General features: G+C 38.8%; 1 protein-coding gene across 7 annotated transcripts in view; it reads right to left on the reverse strand.

The window, feature by feature from the left end:
* Positions 1-18,481, reverse strand: part of FRMPD4 (FERM and PDZ domain containing 4) — a 912,953-nt gene that overhangs the window by 39,552 nt on the left and 854,920 nt on the right. For all 7 annotated transcript variants that reach the window (XM_079123114.1, XM_079123113.1, XM_079123116.1 and 4 more), the window contains one exon: positions 2,307-2,352. In XM_079123114.1, the coding sequence (XP_078979240.1) occupies positions 2,307-2,352 (46 nt within the window). The remainder of the gene's footprint in view (positions 1-2,306; positions 2,353-18,481) is intronic.

Consider the following 18,481-nt stretch of genomic DNA (forward strand, 5'->3'; position numbering starts at 1 on the left):
CCTTGACCTGGGCCTTCTTGGAGATTGATTTCTGTAGTTGGGCCATGGTAAGGTGCTCTGGGCACATGTGGAATGTGGCAGGAAGGTATAAATATTGGTTCTCTTGTCTTTACTGGACCTTGTAATTCAGAAGAAATGCAAGTAAAATAAAAAAGTTCTAGTGATAAAGTTCCAAAATAAATTAAAATATTAATTTTTATTTTCTGTGATAAAAGTAGAACTTATGAATTTTCTCTTGGTCTGCTGGGTCATCTGTTTCTGTATGTTAACCCCTGGTTGCCATGAGGATGTTTAGCAACTAAATGAAATCCAATATTTTAAAGAAACAATTTGCTGGTGGGACAATCCAAACACAAACATGCAAATAAAAATTTGCAATCTTTTCTCCTATCTGCTCTTCTGTCCATGTCTAATGTGCCTATTGAAATAATTTTAGAGTATGAACTCCCACAATTCAGAGAAGAGAAAGGTCATTTTGGACTAGAACAGTAAGATAAGAGTTTAGGAGGGACAGTGGTTCTCAACTGGGGGCAATTCTCTTCCCATGGAACTTTTGGCAATGTCTCAAGGCATGTTTGGTTGTCAGAACTGGGGGAAAGTGTGCTGGTAGTATCTGGTGGGGTAGAGGTCGAGGATGCTGCCAAACATCGTGCATGATAGTCCCACAACAGAGAATTTCCAGTATGACCTACTGCAAAAATAATTTGGTTTAGAATAAAAATGGTTCTGGTATTGCATTTCTAATAGATTATAAAGTAGGGACAGAGAATTCCAGAAAAACAATGTAAACTTGAAGTTCCACCAGCAATTTATAATCATTTGCTAACTACTTAATATAGGCATTTACATTGGCTCTCCCAAAAATGTATTTTCCCACAACAAATTAAAGAAGTGGAATAGATTTGAAGGAAGTGAGAATGACAATTTGGTTAACTGAAACAATCTGAAAGCAGTCTATCTTTATTTTATATTAAAGCATATGGTAGGAATCACAGAACCATGAGATGGTAGAGAAAGGGAGTTCTTGAACATAATGTGATCTTAACCAATCCTCATATAGATGAGGAACTGAAAGTTCTAGGCAGCTATGGAAATCACTAGATAATAAATTATGCCACTTATGACAGAACTACATATATAAAAAGATTTGAAGGTTACTTTTAGTTCCATCTCTTTGACTGAATTTAAACATGTGCAAATTCAAATGAATTTGAGGCTGCTGGATATAAGAGCACCAAGATATGAAATCTAGTGCCAGCAATATTACATTATAATTCATTCGTATGGTCTTATCAGAATTCTGAATACATATTTTTTTCCTGCCTAAAATGCCCAGCCCATAGCCAGTAGGAAAATTTTGGGATGGGAGAGATAAAGTGCTCCAATTCTATGGTGAAGGAAATAGAAGCTTAAGAAAGCTGGAATCTCTTTCTCTCCATGTGAAGGGCAGACAATATATTGATGATAATTGTTTTGGGAGAAATTTGAAAGAATTTGCTTTAGTATTTTTTAGTTTGACAATGTATGAAATTCACAAGTAACAGCAAGTCTATAGAAATGGAAAGTAAATTAGCAGTTGCCTAGAACTGAGTGTGGGAACTGGGATTAATTGTAAGTGGGAACAGGGATCTTACTGGGGTGATGGAAACTTTCTGAAACCAGACTGTGGTGATAGTTGCATACTTCAGTAAATTTTGTAAAAACTATTGATTTATATACTTAAAATGGGTGAATTTTATGGTAAGCAAATTATATCATGATAGTGATTTTTTAAAATCATGAGAACTTAAGTTAGTATGATTTTAATTGTTTTCCACCCTCAGAACCAAGGTAGCTGAAATGAAATTCTGAGAAATTGTATTTCCTCTAGAACCACCTTTAAAGCAGGCAGAATATCCAGTTCTTTACCAAATTATTTAGACATGGATAAGAATAAAACTTGCATTTCAACTTCCTGCAATTAGATATTCTCACAAAACTTGTGATTCTTAAGTTGGAAACCAGTCTTGAGTTTTGTGTCATTTCTAGATGTGAGAGTTTCATAGGACTGAATAGCTGATTGTCTTTCAAGACGTAGGAAACACATTACTTTCCTGAATAGGAAACACATTACTTTCTTTCCTCTCCAATGGATGGCTTTGCTAACACAGAGTACAAAGTACAAATACTCAAGAATTTTGAGCCTGCACTGTGAATGCATGATATTTTTCTCTGCTGTTATTCATCCTCATGACTTCTGTAGAGTGGGTGGGGGAGACTAGAATCCTGACATCATTCAGTGGCACTTTTACTCACAGAACACTTACAGGGTAAGGTTGAATGACAGTGAGGAGTATTGATTCTTTGCAGCTTCTGTAAGAGAGAAAAACAAACATATTTAAAAAATGCACAGAGGCCTGGACACAAACAGTGATGGTTTTCTTTGTAAATGAAATGTGTGATGTGTTTTGGCCAATGTTCCTTAGGCTCCCAGGGCAGAGTAAATCAAACAGCTTAGAAGAGGGCTTTCAGACCACAGAGAAAACCAAAATCAAGTGTTTGCTGAGTGTAACAAACTGTCCAATTGAAAGCTTCCTAGGCAGATTACATTGGGCAATATTATCTGTGCTGCTGGACACCAGGACCCTAAAATAAGACTTGGTGAGGGAAGAACAGTTTTAGAAGCATCAACTCAATCAGTGTCTACACTTTTTGCTGCTCTCAAAATTGATTCTCTCCTTCTGATTTTCCTTTAGCCTGCTTTTCTTTGCTGCTTAAAACTTTCTGTACTTTTCTGCAAGGGGAAGGAATTTTAAAAATTTTATCAATTTGTGGAACATCATTATCTTCTCAGGGTTAGCATTATGAAAGATAAATGTCACTGGATGTTGCTTATTTAAAAACAGCATCCCAACAAACATCCCTTCCCACACCATGCAGCTGTGTATGTCCAGTGCCAAGGACCCTGAATTAAGTATTTCAGACAGGCACCAATTGGGAAATATTGTTCACAACAGGGAGCCCTTCATAGCTAAAGCAGAACAATGTCATATAATGTAATGGTTTATTTAATTTCCTCCAAGTAACCCAAACCTTCCAAATGACTCAAACCCTGGAAAAAAATCACATTATGAGTTATAATACTTCCTTCCTTTCTTTTTCTTTTGTATTGTAAGTAAGAGAAAGGTCAGTTGCCATTTTGCTGAAGAGGAGCTGACTTTTTCTACATTAGGTTGTAATTAATTACCTGCTTTTGTGATTTATTGCCCAAATGATAAAGGCAAAAGTATCTTTTGTGATTCTGTTCTCTTGAGAAAAGCCACTGCACAACATAGCTCTATCACTAACTGATTTGTGGCTTCACCTACTCATCCTGGCTGTTTGGACCATTACCTACTGGCTTCTCAAAGGTGATGTGAGCCTTGAGGTAGGGAGTGAAGTGTAGGAGGAGAGGGATCAATATGGCAGGGAAAGAACTAGAACTATAAATCCAGAAAAAAACAGGACCCCTAGGCTGATAGGGATGCTGCAGTGGGTAGATAGCATACTGCTGACAGTGGCCCAGCTGCTCACACAAGTTCTTAGTTTTCAAGGCTGGCGGAGAGCCCACTAACTGCAGTAGACAGAGCAAAAGTGCAATCAAATGTGGTTTCAGTGTGTAAGGTAAAGGATCATGTTGGTGAGTATATGGACTTATAGAGCAGTTTGGGGAACAATCTGGCATCACTAGGTCAACATCAGTATCAAAAACATGTTACCCAACAAGTCCACTCTGACTTTATCTCAGAAGGAAGTTCTTCCACTAGGCCTTAAGGGGATATGAATATTCCCTGCAACAAAATGCATGGGGGTGAGGGATTGGAGGGAAGTTGGGTGTCCATCTCTGAGACAGCAGACAGGAGACAAATATGCAGAAAGCAACACAAATGGAAGCAAAGTACTGCTCCCTAGTTTCTACTCTTCACTCAAAGGCAATAAGAAACATCAGGAAATAAGAAATGTGACACAGCCCCATAGTACAAAGAATCTGTGAGTGTGGCAGCCATGTCAATGGACCTGTCTGCCCTGCCTGGCCTATTCTGCCCAAATTTTCTCTCACAGCCCTCAGTAGCACTCCTGGGAACTCAGCTTCTGGGACCAGCTGATGGGATCTGAGTGTTAAAAATGAGAGCCAATCAGATTTCCTCTCTTCAGAATCAGTACTAAGGGACACAGAGACTAAGAGAGGTAGAAGCCAAGTTACATTCAGAATAAACGATGCAGATGCCAGTAGTCCTTGAAACAATTCTAATTTCCGCCATTCCTGAGGGTTGATTGTTCACTGTTCCATTAGAAATAAAATAATTGATGTGAAAATTCTCAGTATGATATCTATCATCATTCTGGGAACAAGGTTTTACTTCTGTTTTCTCTCATCTGTAAGTACTTAATCATCACCTGCCAGACAAGAAGAATTAATTCCGTAGTGCTTCAGATCCCTTAGGATTCCTAACTCAATCCTAGGAAGAAGAAAAGATCAAAGCCATCTGTGTTTATGTTAAAGGATGCCAAAATGGATTTAGACAGATTCACCTGAGGTCCCATGCTGATAGACGCCAATCATCTCCACATGCTAAAGAATGGTGCTGGATGGTGTTCAAAGGGGGTGTTGAAAAGGAGAGTTTGTAATCCTTAACCCATTATTCACCTTGAGTCTGATTCATGACTTAATTTAAAACTGAAAAAAGGAAACATGGAGAACCTAGCAGAATCAGGATATGCCTGAAGAGTAGAGACTACATGTATGAAATCACTATCTTTCCACTGATCCAGGCACCACGTGTGATTCCTGGGGCAAGATGTGCAAGATGCAGTAGAAATGTTAGCTTGGCATCATTTCATAAATGCTTCCTTATCAACTAAGTTTTTTCCAGGGGTGAAAGGGCATTAGCTAAAAGATGGCCAAGCTGAGGAGCACTGGGCATAACCAGCCCTGGGGTTCTGCCTGATTTGATGAGGTTGCAATTGGAACGACTCAGCAGAGAAATCTTCCAGAAGCTCAAAGAAACACCTACAAGGGGAAGAATCAACCATAATTATGTTGCATGAATAGAGGAAACCAAGGCTAGATAATATTGGTTTCAATCAAGTGAGAACTTTACTGAGAGAAACTCTCACCACCCTAGCCCATATCAATCTGGAAGAGCTAAGACTAGAGAAGAACGTTGGAAACTAGAGGAAACATTGACAATGTCCCTTAATCTACTGCAGACCTGAAGGAAAATATCAGGCAAGGGACAAATTTGTGGAGTTGGGAGCTTAAGTATTCCGTGAAAATTGAACATTTTAATTACATCACAAATGATTGTAGTCACAAGGGTACAAGTGACTGGAAAATTTTTCTGAGCATGCTTAATACATTTTTGGGATCAGCCTGAGATTTTGTTGAGGGTTATAAATGACCATAGGGAGCTATTATAAATGGTCCTTGGGGGTGGAGGAAGAACAGTTTCCTTCTGATTGTGCCCTCTGTGATCTGCTGGCTACCTTTATTCCCAATTTCTCTTTACTTATATGGACTTAAAGAGATCAAATTCTTTGAGTTCAAACAGTTCTTGACCAAAAGTCTTTAAATCCTAAGAAAAAATAAAACAATAAAAAGATTAAACACAAGAATGATGGATAGGATCCGAGTAAATCATGAGGTGGTGGAGTGGGCAAGACAATGAAAGGCCCCATAAAACAGTGGGACAAATGTTAATTTTCTATCAAATGATTCTCAGTGTCAACATATTTATTTTTTTGCTTTTGGAAAATAAAGTGGATATTCACAGTTATAGAGAAGTAGCTGTTTGGAGCAGATGAGCCCCTGGAGAAGGACTATTGCTACCCATGGTAGATGTTAGTAAGCATAGGTAATGCATTAGTCCCCATTACTGCTATAACAAATACCAACTTTGTGGCATAAAAAAAAATACAAATTTACTACCTTTCATTTCTGGAGGTCAAGGTGCCAGCAGGGCTGTGTTCATTTTGGAGCCCTTTTCAACTTCTTGTGTTTGCCTGTGTTCCTTGGAGGATATCCACTTCCTAACCATCAGGAGAGCATCTTTGAACCACTCTGGACTCTTTTTCACTGACAAAGACCCTTGAGATCATATTAATCCCCCCTGGAATCCAAGATAACCACCCCATCATTAATTTAACTACATCTGCAAAGTCACAGACTCTAGAAATTAGGATGAGGACATCTTTGGGGAGTCATTATTCCTCCTACCACAGATGTGAGCTTTATTAGCTATTGAGTGCTACATAACAAATTACCACAAACCTAGTGGCCTAAAACAATACCCATTTATTATCCACAGTTGATGTGGGTCAGAAATATAAGCTGGCTTATCTTAGTCACCCTTTACTAGTTCTCTCATGAGGCTTCAATCAAAATGTTGGCCAGGGCTGGAGCCTCATCTGAGATTTTGATTGGGAAGGATGCACTTCTAAGCTCACTTCCATTAACTTGGGTAGAATTAAATTCCTCTTTAGGCTATTGGACTGAGGATTTCAGTTCCTTGTTGGTAGTTGGCTTAGGTCCACCCTCAGTTTCTTGCCATGTGGGTCTTTTAACATTGCCACTTAGCTTCATTAAGTTGGCAAAAGAGAGAGTCTTCAGGCATGATGGAAGTTAAAATCTTGTGTAACATAATCAGGGAAGTGACATGCCATCACCTTTGCCACATTCTATTGATTATAAGCAAATTACAGGCCATAGCCATACTAAAAGTGATAGACTACTAGAAGCTATGAATACAAGGTGTCAGGGATCATTGATAAGGGATTATTTTATATTCTGTCTGCTATACTGGTAAAGAGGGACTTGTAATCAAGTTATCTATAAGCACCTCAAAAGTAGTGTCTCCCTATGTCTTCATCCTATGTAGAATTTTTCTTCTGCCAATAATTTCAAGAAGAAATGCCAGTATACCTTGTTAGTGGGAACTGGGAAATGTTTTTCAAATTATGTCTACTATATTTAGTCTCATGTCTATGGTAATGCTCTGTCCATTGATTGAAACATAACTTAGATTGCTTTTAATTTCATGATTTAAAAACTGAAGTCTTCTAAATTGAAATAAAATATTCCAAAATGATATTTATCACTAGGAGTAGGGACTTGCTTTTCTATGTTTTCTCTCATCTATAGTTATTTAATTGTAACCTGCAAGATAAGAAAAATTAACTTCATAAGTGTTGGATCCTTTAGAATTCCTAACCCTAACTTCCTAGGAGGAAAATTATATCTAAGGCATTTTAAAATAGCCTCAAAAGAAAGATTAAAATCAGGAATAAAAGATGCCACATTCAAGAAAACAGATGATCTCATTTTAGTAAGGCCTGAAATAGTTGGAGGCTTTTAAAAATCCAGTTAGAAACACATTTGGAGAAGTATTTCATAATAAATTCCAAGTAAAAGTTTTTACTTTTGAGGAGTACTTTCAAATTTCAAGGACAACATTTTTTAAATGGCTAAGTTGGTTATAAACATCATTTTAATCTCTGAATCACAGTACAGACCTGCTGGGGGAGATGTAGTCTAATCTACCCTAAACTGTTCCTGTCAAATTTGCCTTCAATTCCTATATCTTCATTTCTGTGATAAGGCCTTGTCTCATCCTTACTTGAAGCATGTTTGGAGCACCCAGCATGCATAGTTTGGCATCACATTCCATTGTATGATTTCACTGGATGGAATTCTGTTGATGCAAGTTACTATGTGAAGAAGAAACACATATTCTAATGAGGTCATCTTCCATATTAAAATCCCCACACTTTTTTATGTTGCTGGGGATGGAACCCAGAATGCCATGTATTCAAGGCAATTGCCCCACTCTAAAATCTCTTTTACAATGAAGCTAAAGTTTGTGTTCTTTATTTCATAGAGTAGCATGGTTTGGTACTTTTCTTTAACTGACTTTTCCATTTTATATTTATGACATTTTAAAACAGCAATATATAATCATATTATCATGTGCTATATTTTCCTTCAATATCAATTGATTAGATTCCTTGATCAACTAAAAAATTGATATGAATTTAATAAGGTTGTGAATGGCATTGAGATTTTTGCAGATTGGGAAAAATAAATAAAATAAAAATCAAACAAAAATATATAGGAAGATATTTTATGTCAAAATTCAAAAGTTTTACTAAAAAGTAAGTTCTAATAAGTTAACTATAGAATTTTAAACTTCTAAAGTAGAAATAAAAAATTAGTCTATGGACACTGAAAGGTTAGGATTTAAAAGACAAATAAAAAGATAATTTAGGGCTACATATGAAATGAATTTGTAAACTGTAATGACATTCTAACATAACTCATGAGACTACTGTGTAGTATTTTTATTTGGAAACAAGGGTGGTAAGTCACATTGAAAAGATTTTCAAACACTTACTTCTAAGGTAAATATGTGCACACATAAGATTATTCTTGTACTTCAGAGTTTTTCAAAGAGATTAGAAAAGTATTCTTTTCTGCAAACTAGTGCATGTTAGCCCTTAACCTCTCTGCTGGTAGGCAGCCACTGTTGATGGGAATAAGAACCAACTAGCAGCTTTTCTCCATTGACTCTTTGCTCTGAAGGTCCTTTCCTCAATCCTAAGGTATTTAGTTATGAAGTAATTTGTTTGCCTTCTCTTTTGTCTTCCTATTTTAACCTAGAGAAGTGAAAAGAACACCAAGATTTTTTTTAACCCGAGAATCAGTCATAACATAGTATTAGCCTAGTCAGTCACTGGCAAAGCCAGAGGATGTAGTATCACCCTTCAGTTTCAGAAAAGTCACCACATGACTACACTTGGAATGGGGTTTAATGCTTCATCTAGTTGACCTTTGCAACACTATGAATAGAGATAATAATTATCTATTGAATCAATTCCTAACAGGTACTGAAGCCATTAGTTTGAGAAAATGGAAATGTCCAGCAAATGACCAAGGAGTCAAAAAGGTCAACATATTATGGCTAAGTGCCATCTGTCATGGACTAGATGAAGCATTTACATTTTGCCCATTGCTGCTGAAACTTGTCTCTAGCCTGATACCTGCAAAGAAGAAAAATAGGATTATTTGTCATTCTCAGTTATGTTCATGGGATACTATGGAAGAAAACAGGCAAAATGAAGTCACTATAGTCATCAGAGAAAAAGACATTAAGGAGATGGATTAAATAGTACATTTGTGCTGTAGCATTGGCTTGGCTTCTACCAATTCTACAGACAATGTTCCTTCCACTACTGTTTCCACCCTTGAGTAAAGAGTTATATTGCCAATTGAAAAGACCAACAGTTTAGTATCCAAAGGAAGAAGTGAAGAAATTAAGGAAAGTTCCTTATTAAGCAATATATTAAAGAGTTCATTCTTGAAAAACTAGATGGTTGTATTGCTCATCTTTTCCCATTTGTGATACAAAAGATCCAAATATGTCCTTCTGTTAGCCAAACCTCCTACACCTCTATGTAGTCTCTTCCTAGTGTTCACAGCTTTCTGTAGTCCTTTGATTCACTTTTTTTGGGGAGGGGTTGTACCAGGGATTGAACTCAGGGGCACTCGACCACTGAGCAACACCTATTTTGTATTTTATTTAGAGACAGGGTCTCACTGAGTTGCTTAGCACCTTGCCTTTCCTGAGGTTGACTTTGAACTCATGATCCTCCTGTCTCAGTTTTCTGAGCCACTGGGATTATAGGCATGCACCACCATGCTTGGCACTTTGACTCAATTTTGACAAAAGGAATATTGTAGAAGTGACATTGCACGACTTCCAGGCCTCAGTCAGAGAATTCTAGAAGCCTTGCAGCATGTACCAGGGTATCGTAGAATACTAAATTTGAGGGAAGCCAGCTACCATGTAGGAATTCCAAAAACCCTTTAATGCCCACATGTTGGGAAGAAGCAATCCATGTGGAGAAAGAGAAGAAGGGATTCCTGGCTAACCCCAGATATGTCAGCTCTCCATGTCCAGGCCACAAAGTATGAGTGAAGAAGTCCTCTTTGATGTCTGGTACAATCAAGTCTTCACATGGCTCCAGTCACAGTTGTCATTTTACTGCAGCTACATGAGAGACCCCAGTGAGAACCATCTGGATAAGACCAGTCAGCCCACAGAATCATGAGGGATAATAATTATTTTATTAAGTCATTATGTACATTTGTCAGACAGTAATAGATGGATAGAACAACATCCCCCCATAAAGAATTTGAAAACTATTTTTTTTTTATTGTAAACAAATGGGATACATGTTGTTTCTCTGTTTGTACATGGCGTAAAGGCATACCCTTTGTGTAATCATAAATTTACATAGAGCAATGTTGTTTGATTCATTCTGTTATTTTTTTCCCTTCCCCCCACCCCTCCCACCCCTCTTTACCCTCTATACAGTAGTTCCTTCCTCTATACTTGCCCTCCTCCCTAACCCTAACTCTAACCCTTCCCTCCCCCCCATTATGTGTCAACCTCCACTTATTAGCGATATCATTCGTCCTTTGGCTTTTTGAGATTGGCTTATCTCACTTAGCATGATATTCTCCAATTTCATCCATTTGCCTGCAAATGTCATAATTTTATCATTCTTTATGGCTGAGTAATATTCCATAGTATATATATACCACAGTTTCTTTATCCACTCATCAATTGAAGGGCATCTAGGTTGGTTCCACAGTCTGGCTATTGTGAATTGAGCAGCTATGAACATTGATGTGGCTGTATTTCTGTAGTATGCAGATTTTAAGTCCTTTGGGTATAGGCCAAGGAGTGGGATAGCTGGGTCAAATGGTGGTTCCATTCCAAGTTTTCTAAGGAATCTCCACACTGCTTTCCATAGCGGCTGCACTAATTTGCAGCCCCACCAGCAGTGTATGAGTGTACCTTTCTCCCCACATCCTCGCCAACACCTGTTGTTGCTCGTATTCTTGATAATCGCCATTCTAATTGGGGTGAGATGGAACCTTAGGGTGGTTTTGATTTGCATTTCTCTTATTACTAGAGATGTTGAACATTTTTCCATATGTTTGTTGATTGCTTGTAGATCTTCTTCTGTGAAGTGTCTATTCATTTCCTTAGCCCATTTGTTGACTGGACTGTTTGAATTCTTGGAGTAGAGTTTTTTGAGTTCTTTATAGATTCTGGAGATTAGTGTTCTATCTGAAGTATGATTGGCAAAGATATTCTCCCACTCTGTAGGCTCTTTCTTCGCATTGCTGATAGTTTCCTTTGCTGAGAGAAAGCTTTTTAGTTTGAATCTATCCCAGTGGTTGATTCTAGCTTTTATTTCTTGTGCTATGGGAGTCCTGTTAAGGAAGTCTGGTCCTAGACCAACAAGATGAAGATTTGGACCTACTTTTTCTTCTATAATCTGCAGGGTCTCTGGTCTGATTCCGAGGTCCTTAATCCATTTTGAGTTTAGTTTCGTGCATGGTGAGAGATATGGGTTTAGTTTCATTCTGTTGCATATGGATTTCCAATTCTCCCAGCACCATTTGTTGAAGAGGCTATCTTTTCTCCATTGCATATTTTTGGCCCCTTTGTCTAGTATGAGAAAATTGTATTTATTTGGGTTTGTGTCCGTGTCCTCTATTCTGTACCATTGATCTACCTTTCTATTTTGGTACCAATACCATGCCGTTTTTGTTACTATTGCTTTGTAGTAGAGTTGAAGATCTGGTATTGCAATACCCCCTGTTTCACTCTTCCTGCTAAGGATTGCTTTAGCTATTCTGGGTTTCTTATTCTTCCAGATGAATTTCATAATTGCCTGCTCTATTTCTGTAAGGTACATCATTGGGATTTTAATTGGAATTGCATTGAATTTGTATAGCACTTTAGGTAGTATGGCCATTTTGACAATATTAATTCTTCCTATCCAAGAACATGGAAGATCTTTCCATCTTCTAAGGTGTTCTTTAATTTCTTTCTTTAGTGTTGTATAGTTCTCATTGTAGAGGTCTTTCACCTCTTTTGTGAGATTGATTCCCAAGTATTTTATTTTTTTCGAGGCTATTGTGAATGGGGTAGTTTTCCTAATTTCTCTTTCTGAAGATTCATCACTTATGTATAAAAATGCGTTGGATTTATGGGCATTGATCTTGTAACCTGCTACTTTACTGAAATCACTTATGAGTTCTAAGAGTTTTCTGGTGGAATTTCCAGGTTCCTCTAAATATATAATCATGTCATCAGCGAACAGGGATAGTTTGAGTTCTTCTTTCCCAATTCGTATCCCTTTAATTTCTTTGGTTTGTCTAATTGCTCTGGCCAGAGTCTCAAGAACGATGTTGAATAGAAGTGGTGAAAGAGGGCATCCCTGCCTTGTTCCAATTTTTAGGGGGAATGCTTCAGCTTTTCACCATTTAGAATGATATTAGCCATGGGCTTAGCATAAATGGCCTTTACAATATTAAGGAATGTTCCCACTATCCCTATTTTTTCTAGTGTTTTGAGCATGAAGGGGTGCTGTATTTTATCAAATGCTTTTTCTGCGTCTATTGAAATAATCATGTGATTCTTGACTTTAAGTCTATTAATATGGTGAATTACGTTTATTGATTTCCTGATGTTGAACCAAACTTGCATCCCTGGGATGAAACCCACTTGATCATGGTGCACTATCTTTTTAATATGTTTTTGTATGCGATTTGCTAAAATTTTGTTGAGAATTTTTGCGTCGATGTTCATTAAGGATATTGGTCTGAAATTTTCTTTCCTTGATGAGTCTCTGTCTGGTTTAGGTATCAGTGTGATATTGGCTTCATAGAATGAGTTTGGGAGGGTTCCCTCCTCTTCTATTTTATGGAATACTTTGAGAAGTATTGGAATGAGCTCTTCCTTAAAGGTTTTGTAGAACTCGGCTGAGAACCCATCTGGTCCCGGACTTTTCTTTGTTGGTAGGCTTTTGATGTCTTCTTCTATTTCAGTACTTGAAATTGGTCTATTTAAATTGTTTATGTCCTCCTCATTCAGTTTAGGCAATTCATATGTCTCTAGAAACCTGTTGATGTCTTCGAAATTTTCTATTTTGTTGGAGTATAGATTTTCAAAATAGCTTCTAATTATGTTTTGTATTTCCATCCTGTCTGTAGTGATATTTCCTTGTTCATTCCGAATTTTAGTGATTTGGGTTTTCTCTCGTCTTCTCTTTGTTAGTGTGGCTAAAGGTTTATCAATTTTGTTTATTTTTTCGAAGAACCAACTATTTATTTTGTCAATTTTTTGTATTGTTTCTTTTGTTTCAATTTCATTGATTTCAGCTCTGAGTTTAACAATTTCCTGTCTTCTACTACTTTTGGTGCTGTTCTGTTCTTCTTTTTCTAGGGCTTTGAGCTGTAGTGTTAGGTTGTTTATTTGTTGAGTTTTACTTCTTTTATTAAATGCGCTCCATGAAATAAATTTCCCTCTAAGTACTGCTTTCATAGTGTCCCAGAGGTTTTGATATGATGTTTCTTTGTTCTCATTTACCTCTAAGAATTTTTTAATTTCCTTCCTAATATCTTCTGTTATCCATTCATCATATAATAGCATATTGTTTAATCTCCAGATGTTGGAATAGTTTCTGTGTTTTACTCTTTCATTTATTTCTAACTTCAATCCATTATGATCTGATAGAATACATGCTAGTGTCTCTATCTTCTTGTATTTGCTAACATTAGCTTTGTGGCATAATATATGGTCTATTTTAGAGAAGGATCCATGTGCTGCTGAGAAGAAAGTGTATTCACTCTTGGTTGGATGGAATATTCTATAAATGTCCGTTAAGTCTAAATTATTGATTGTGTTGTTGAGATCTATGGTTTCTTTGCTCAATTTTTGTCTGGAAGATCTGTCCAGTGGTGAGAGCGGCGTGTTAAAATCACCTAGTATTATTGTGTTGTGGTCTATTTGGTTTCTGAAATTGAGAAGGATTTGTTTGACATACATAGATGAGCCACTGTTTGGGGCATAGATGTTTATGATTGTTATATCTTGCTGATTTATGCTTCCCTTAAGCAGTATGAAATGACCTTCTTTATCCCTTCTGACTAACTTTGGCTTGAAGTCCACATTATCTGAAATGAGGATGGATACTCCAGCTTTTTTGCTGAGTCCATGTGCATGGTATGTTTTTCCCCATCCTTTCACCTTTAATCTATGGTATCTTTTTCTATGAGGTGAGTCTCTTGCAGGCAACATATTGTTGGATCTTTCTTTTTAATCCAGTCTGCCAGTCTATGTCTTTTGATTGATGAATTCAGGCCATTAACGTTCAGGGTTATTATAGAGAAATGATTTGGTTTCCCGGTCATTTGGTTCATTTTTAAAATTTTGTTTATTTATTTGTTTGACACAACTTGTTTCCTCCTTTATTTGACAATTCCTTTAGGATAATTCCTCCCTTTGCTGATTTGCTTCTTTGTTTTTCATCTCTTCCTCATGGAATATTTTGTTGAGAATGTTCTGTAATGCTGGCTTTCTTTTTGTAAATTGTTTTAGCTTTTGTTTATCATGGAAGGATTTTATTTCATCGTCAAATTTGAAGGTAAGTTTTGCTGGGTATAAGATTCTTGGTTGGCATCCATTTTCTTTCAGGGCTTGAAAAATGTTGTTCCAGGACCTTCTAGCTTTTAGGGTCTGTATTGAAAAATCTGCTGATATGCGTATTGGTTTCCCCCTGAATGTAATTTGGTTCTTTTCTCTCACAGCCTTTAAAATTCTGTCTTTATTTTGTATGTTAGGTATTTTCATTATAATGTGCCTTGGTGTGGGTCTGTTGTAATTTTGTGTATTTGGAGTCCTGTAAGCCTCTTGAACTTGATTTTCCATTTCATTCTTCAGATTTGGGAAATTTTCTGATATTATTTCATTGAATAGGTTGTTCATTCCTTTGGCTTGTTTCTCTAGGCCTTCCTCAATCCCAATAATTCTTAAATTTGGCCTTTTCATGATATCCCATAGTTCTTGTAGATTCTGTTCATGATTTCTTACCATCTTCTCTGTTTGTTCAGCTTTGTTTTCAAGGTTAAATATTTTGTCTTCAATGTCTGAGGTTCTGTCTTCCAGGTGTTCTATCCTATTAGATATGCTTTCTATGGAGTTCTTAATTTGGTTTATTGTTTCCTTCATGTCAAGGATTTCTGTTTGGTTTTTTTTTCAATATCTCTAACTCTTTATTGAAATGATCTTTTGCTTCCTGTATTTGCTCTTTTAACTGTCGATTGGTGCGATCAATCAGTGCTTGCATTTGCTCTTTCATCTCATCATTCAATGCTTGCATTTGCTCTTTCATCTCCTCGTTTGCTTCTCTGATCATTTTAATTATGTACATTCTGAACTCCTTTTCTGTCATTTCTTCTGCCATGCTGTCATTGGGTTTTATTGATGTAACATCTAGATTTGTTTGCAGCATTTTCTTTCCTTGTTTTCTCATGTTGTTCAAATATCAGTGGACCGCTGAGATATTGCAGATTTCTTCTGTTGATTTACAATGACCCTGAAAATTTCTATATATATCCCCTCTTAGCCTTCAGTAGGCTGAAGTCTTGGAGGAGGTTGATAATGCGGTGCTCCACAAGGAAGCTGCCTCTCTAGGAGTGGTGGCCTTCAGGTGGGGTATATTCCCTGCTAGTGGGCAGAGGTGCCTCCACTTGTTGACCAATGGTCATCCAAAGGGGACCTAGGCTGTGGGCTGAGGCAAGGCCTGTTTGGGCCTGAGCCTCTGGTTTTACCGTCCTTGTGGGAAACCTCACCCAGCAGGGAAGACTCACCCGGTGGGGAGGTCTCGCTGGTCAGTTTCCTCCTAGAGGTTCCCCTCAATTTACATCTACTGCCTGGGCTGGGCTGCCTTCCTCTGCAAAGTTTCCAGGGGCCCGGCCCTACCTCCTGGGCCTGGGAGCCTCACCCTTCGCAGATGAATCTCCTTAGGCTGCCCCTCCTCAGAGAATTTGCCCATAGGCCTGGAACCTTCGCTCCGCCCTAAGCCTGTCTCTGTGCGGCTCTTCCACCCAGAAGCCTCCTAGATCCTGGGACCCTGTTCTGCACCTAATCGCCTGGCTGCGTGGCCCCTCCTCTGAGCAGCCACCTGTGGCCCCGAACAATCGCTCTGAATCCCAGAGACCCGCCACAGGCCTCTTCCTCCAGACAGCCGCCCAGTATGCCGGTGCGGTCACTAGGAGTCCAAGAAACTCACTTCGTGCCTCCTCCTCCCACCAACCACCCGTAGCCCGGGGCAATCAATCACTCCGAGTCGAAGTGACCCTGCCCGTTCCTCCTCCTTCTCCAGATAACCCCCCGGGTGTTCAGGAGCAGTCCCTCTGAGTGGCTCTGAATCCACGTGACCCGCTGCACGGGTCCTCTGGGCAACCGCCCGGAGCTCTGGTGTGGTCCTTCAAGACCAAGCGTCCCACCACGCTTCTCCTCCAGGCAGCCCCCCTGTGTTCAGGAGCTGTCACTTTAAGACCAAACCACTCACCACTCGCCTTCTCCTCTGAGCAGCCGCCTGGAGCGCTAATGCAGTCACTGCGAGTCCAAAGGACCCGCCGCGCTCCTTCTCCTCCTTCTCCTACTCCTCCGGGCAGGCCCCGGGGTTCAGGAGTGGTCAGGGTCCAAACAGCTCGCCACGCAGCCCCTTCTCTGGCAACCGCCTGTAGCTCCCGTATAGTCACCCGAATCCAAGCGGCCGCTCCTCTTCCTCCTCGTCCTCAGGGCAGGCCCCGGGGTTCAGAAGCGTCGTTCTGATTCCAAACAGCTCGCCGCGCCGCTTCTCCTCTGGCAACCGCCTGCAGCTCTGGCGCAGTCTCTCCGAATCCAAGTGGCCACGTTCCTCCTCCTCCTCAGGGCAGGCCCCGGTGTCCTGAGTCCACACAGTTCTCCCCGCCACTCCTCCCCCGGGCAGCCGCCGGAGCCCCAGTGGCTGCTCCGAGTCCCAGCGCTGTGCCGAGCGGCCTCCTCTATGGCGCTCCAGCGGGGGGAGGGGCGTCTCGCCGGCAGTTCTACTTCACAAAGTTTCCTGCGTTCCGGGACCCCCGTCCCATCCGGGGTGCCCCCCCAGGGGGTGAGAGTCACCCGGCTACTTTGAGTTGGTCCCAAGCGTCTCAATATCTCCTCTCTTGAATCCTGAGTTCTGGAGCAACACGTAATGCAGCCACCCTCTAGGCCGCCATCTTGAAACCCCCCCCCGAAAACTATTTTTAAATAGGCATTCAAAGGATAAAATGCATTGGAATATCACTCAGCAATAAAGAAGATTGATTTTACATTTGCTGGTAAATGGATGGACCTGGAGGCTATCATGCTATATGAAATAAGCCAATCCACAAAACCAAAAGTTTGGATGCTGTCTCTGATATGTGGCTGCTAACCTACAACAAGGTGCTGGGGTAGAAGTTCAGTGGGTTAGATAAAGGGGAATGAAGGGAAGGGTGGGAGATGGGAATAAGAAAAAGAGTAGAATGAATCAGACATAACTTTCCTACGTTCATATATGAATATATCACAGTGAATCTCAACATTGTGTATATCCACAAGAATGGGATGCTAATCAGAATAAGATATATTCTATGGTGGAATAAATATATCAAAGGAGATTCTACTGTCATATATTACTAACAAGAACTAATATTTTTTTTTAATTGAAAATATCTTCCTTATCCAGAAAGGGAAAATGTCCAGGCTAATGACTTCCTAGTATATGTAATTGTTTTTCTTAAAAATAATTATTTTATTTATTTTTATGTGGTGTTAAGGATTGAAAACAGTGCCTCACACATGCTCTGCAAACACTCTGCCACTGAGCTGCAACCACAATGCAGTATATTGTAATTGTCACCTGCACTAACACACACACACACACACATACACACACACACATGCACAAAATAAAATAAAACAAAATAACATAACCCAACCAAAAGAAAAAAACAAATAAAATAATATTGTCTTTTATAAACCTATGCTGAAGTGTAGAAAATGATACTCTTTTTTTCTGGTAATAGGGTTAACACATTTCTAACATTAATTTTGGACTTTTGGCGACTGGTGTGGAAGGGAAAAAATAACTAATAAACTCAGGGGAGAGAAGAGGACACGGTCAGTATCTTGGACTAAAAATGGTTCACTACAAAAAAACTCTGTAGAGCACTAGTGTAAAATACATATTTGGATTTTAAAGAGAAAGATTAAAGTAAATTATAATTTTAGGTTTAGAATTAAATAACGTGCATACAATCAATGACTTGAAAAAAACTGAGGGGAAACCCAGAATTCTTTGATGTCTAATCCACATTTTATGCAAAGGTATTTTAGGATTAGGTTGAAATTTTCTTTGTGAAGAATATTAGTTTAGTAAGGTTAAATTCATATGACTGACAAAGTGATTATCAAAATAACATTTTGATCAAATTACATAATTTAAACATTTTATTGTATTTTTTCTTGTATTTTTTTATTGTAAACAAATGGGATACATGTTGTTTCTCTGTTTGTACATGGAGTAAAGGCATACT

The sequence above is a fragment of the Sciurus vulgaris genome, assembly GCF_902686455.1.
Source record: "Sciurus vulgaris genome assembly, chromosome: X".
Lineage (NCBI taxonomy): Eukaryota > Metazoa > Chordata > Mammalia > Rodentia > Sciuridae > Sciurus > Sciurus vulgaris.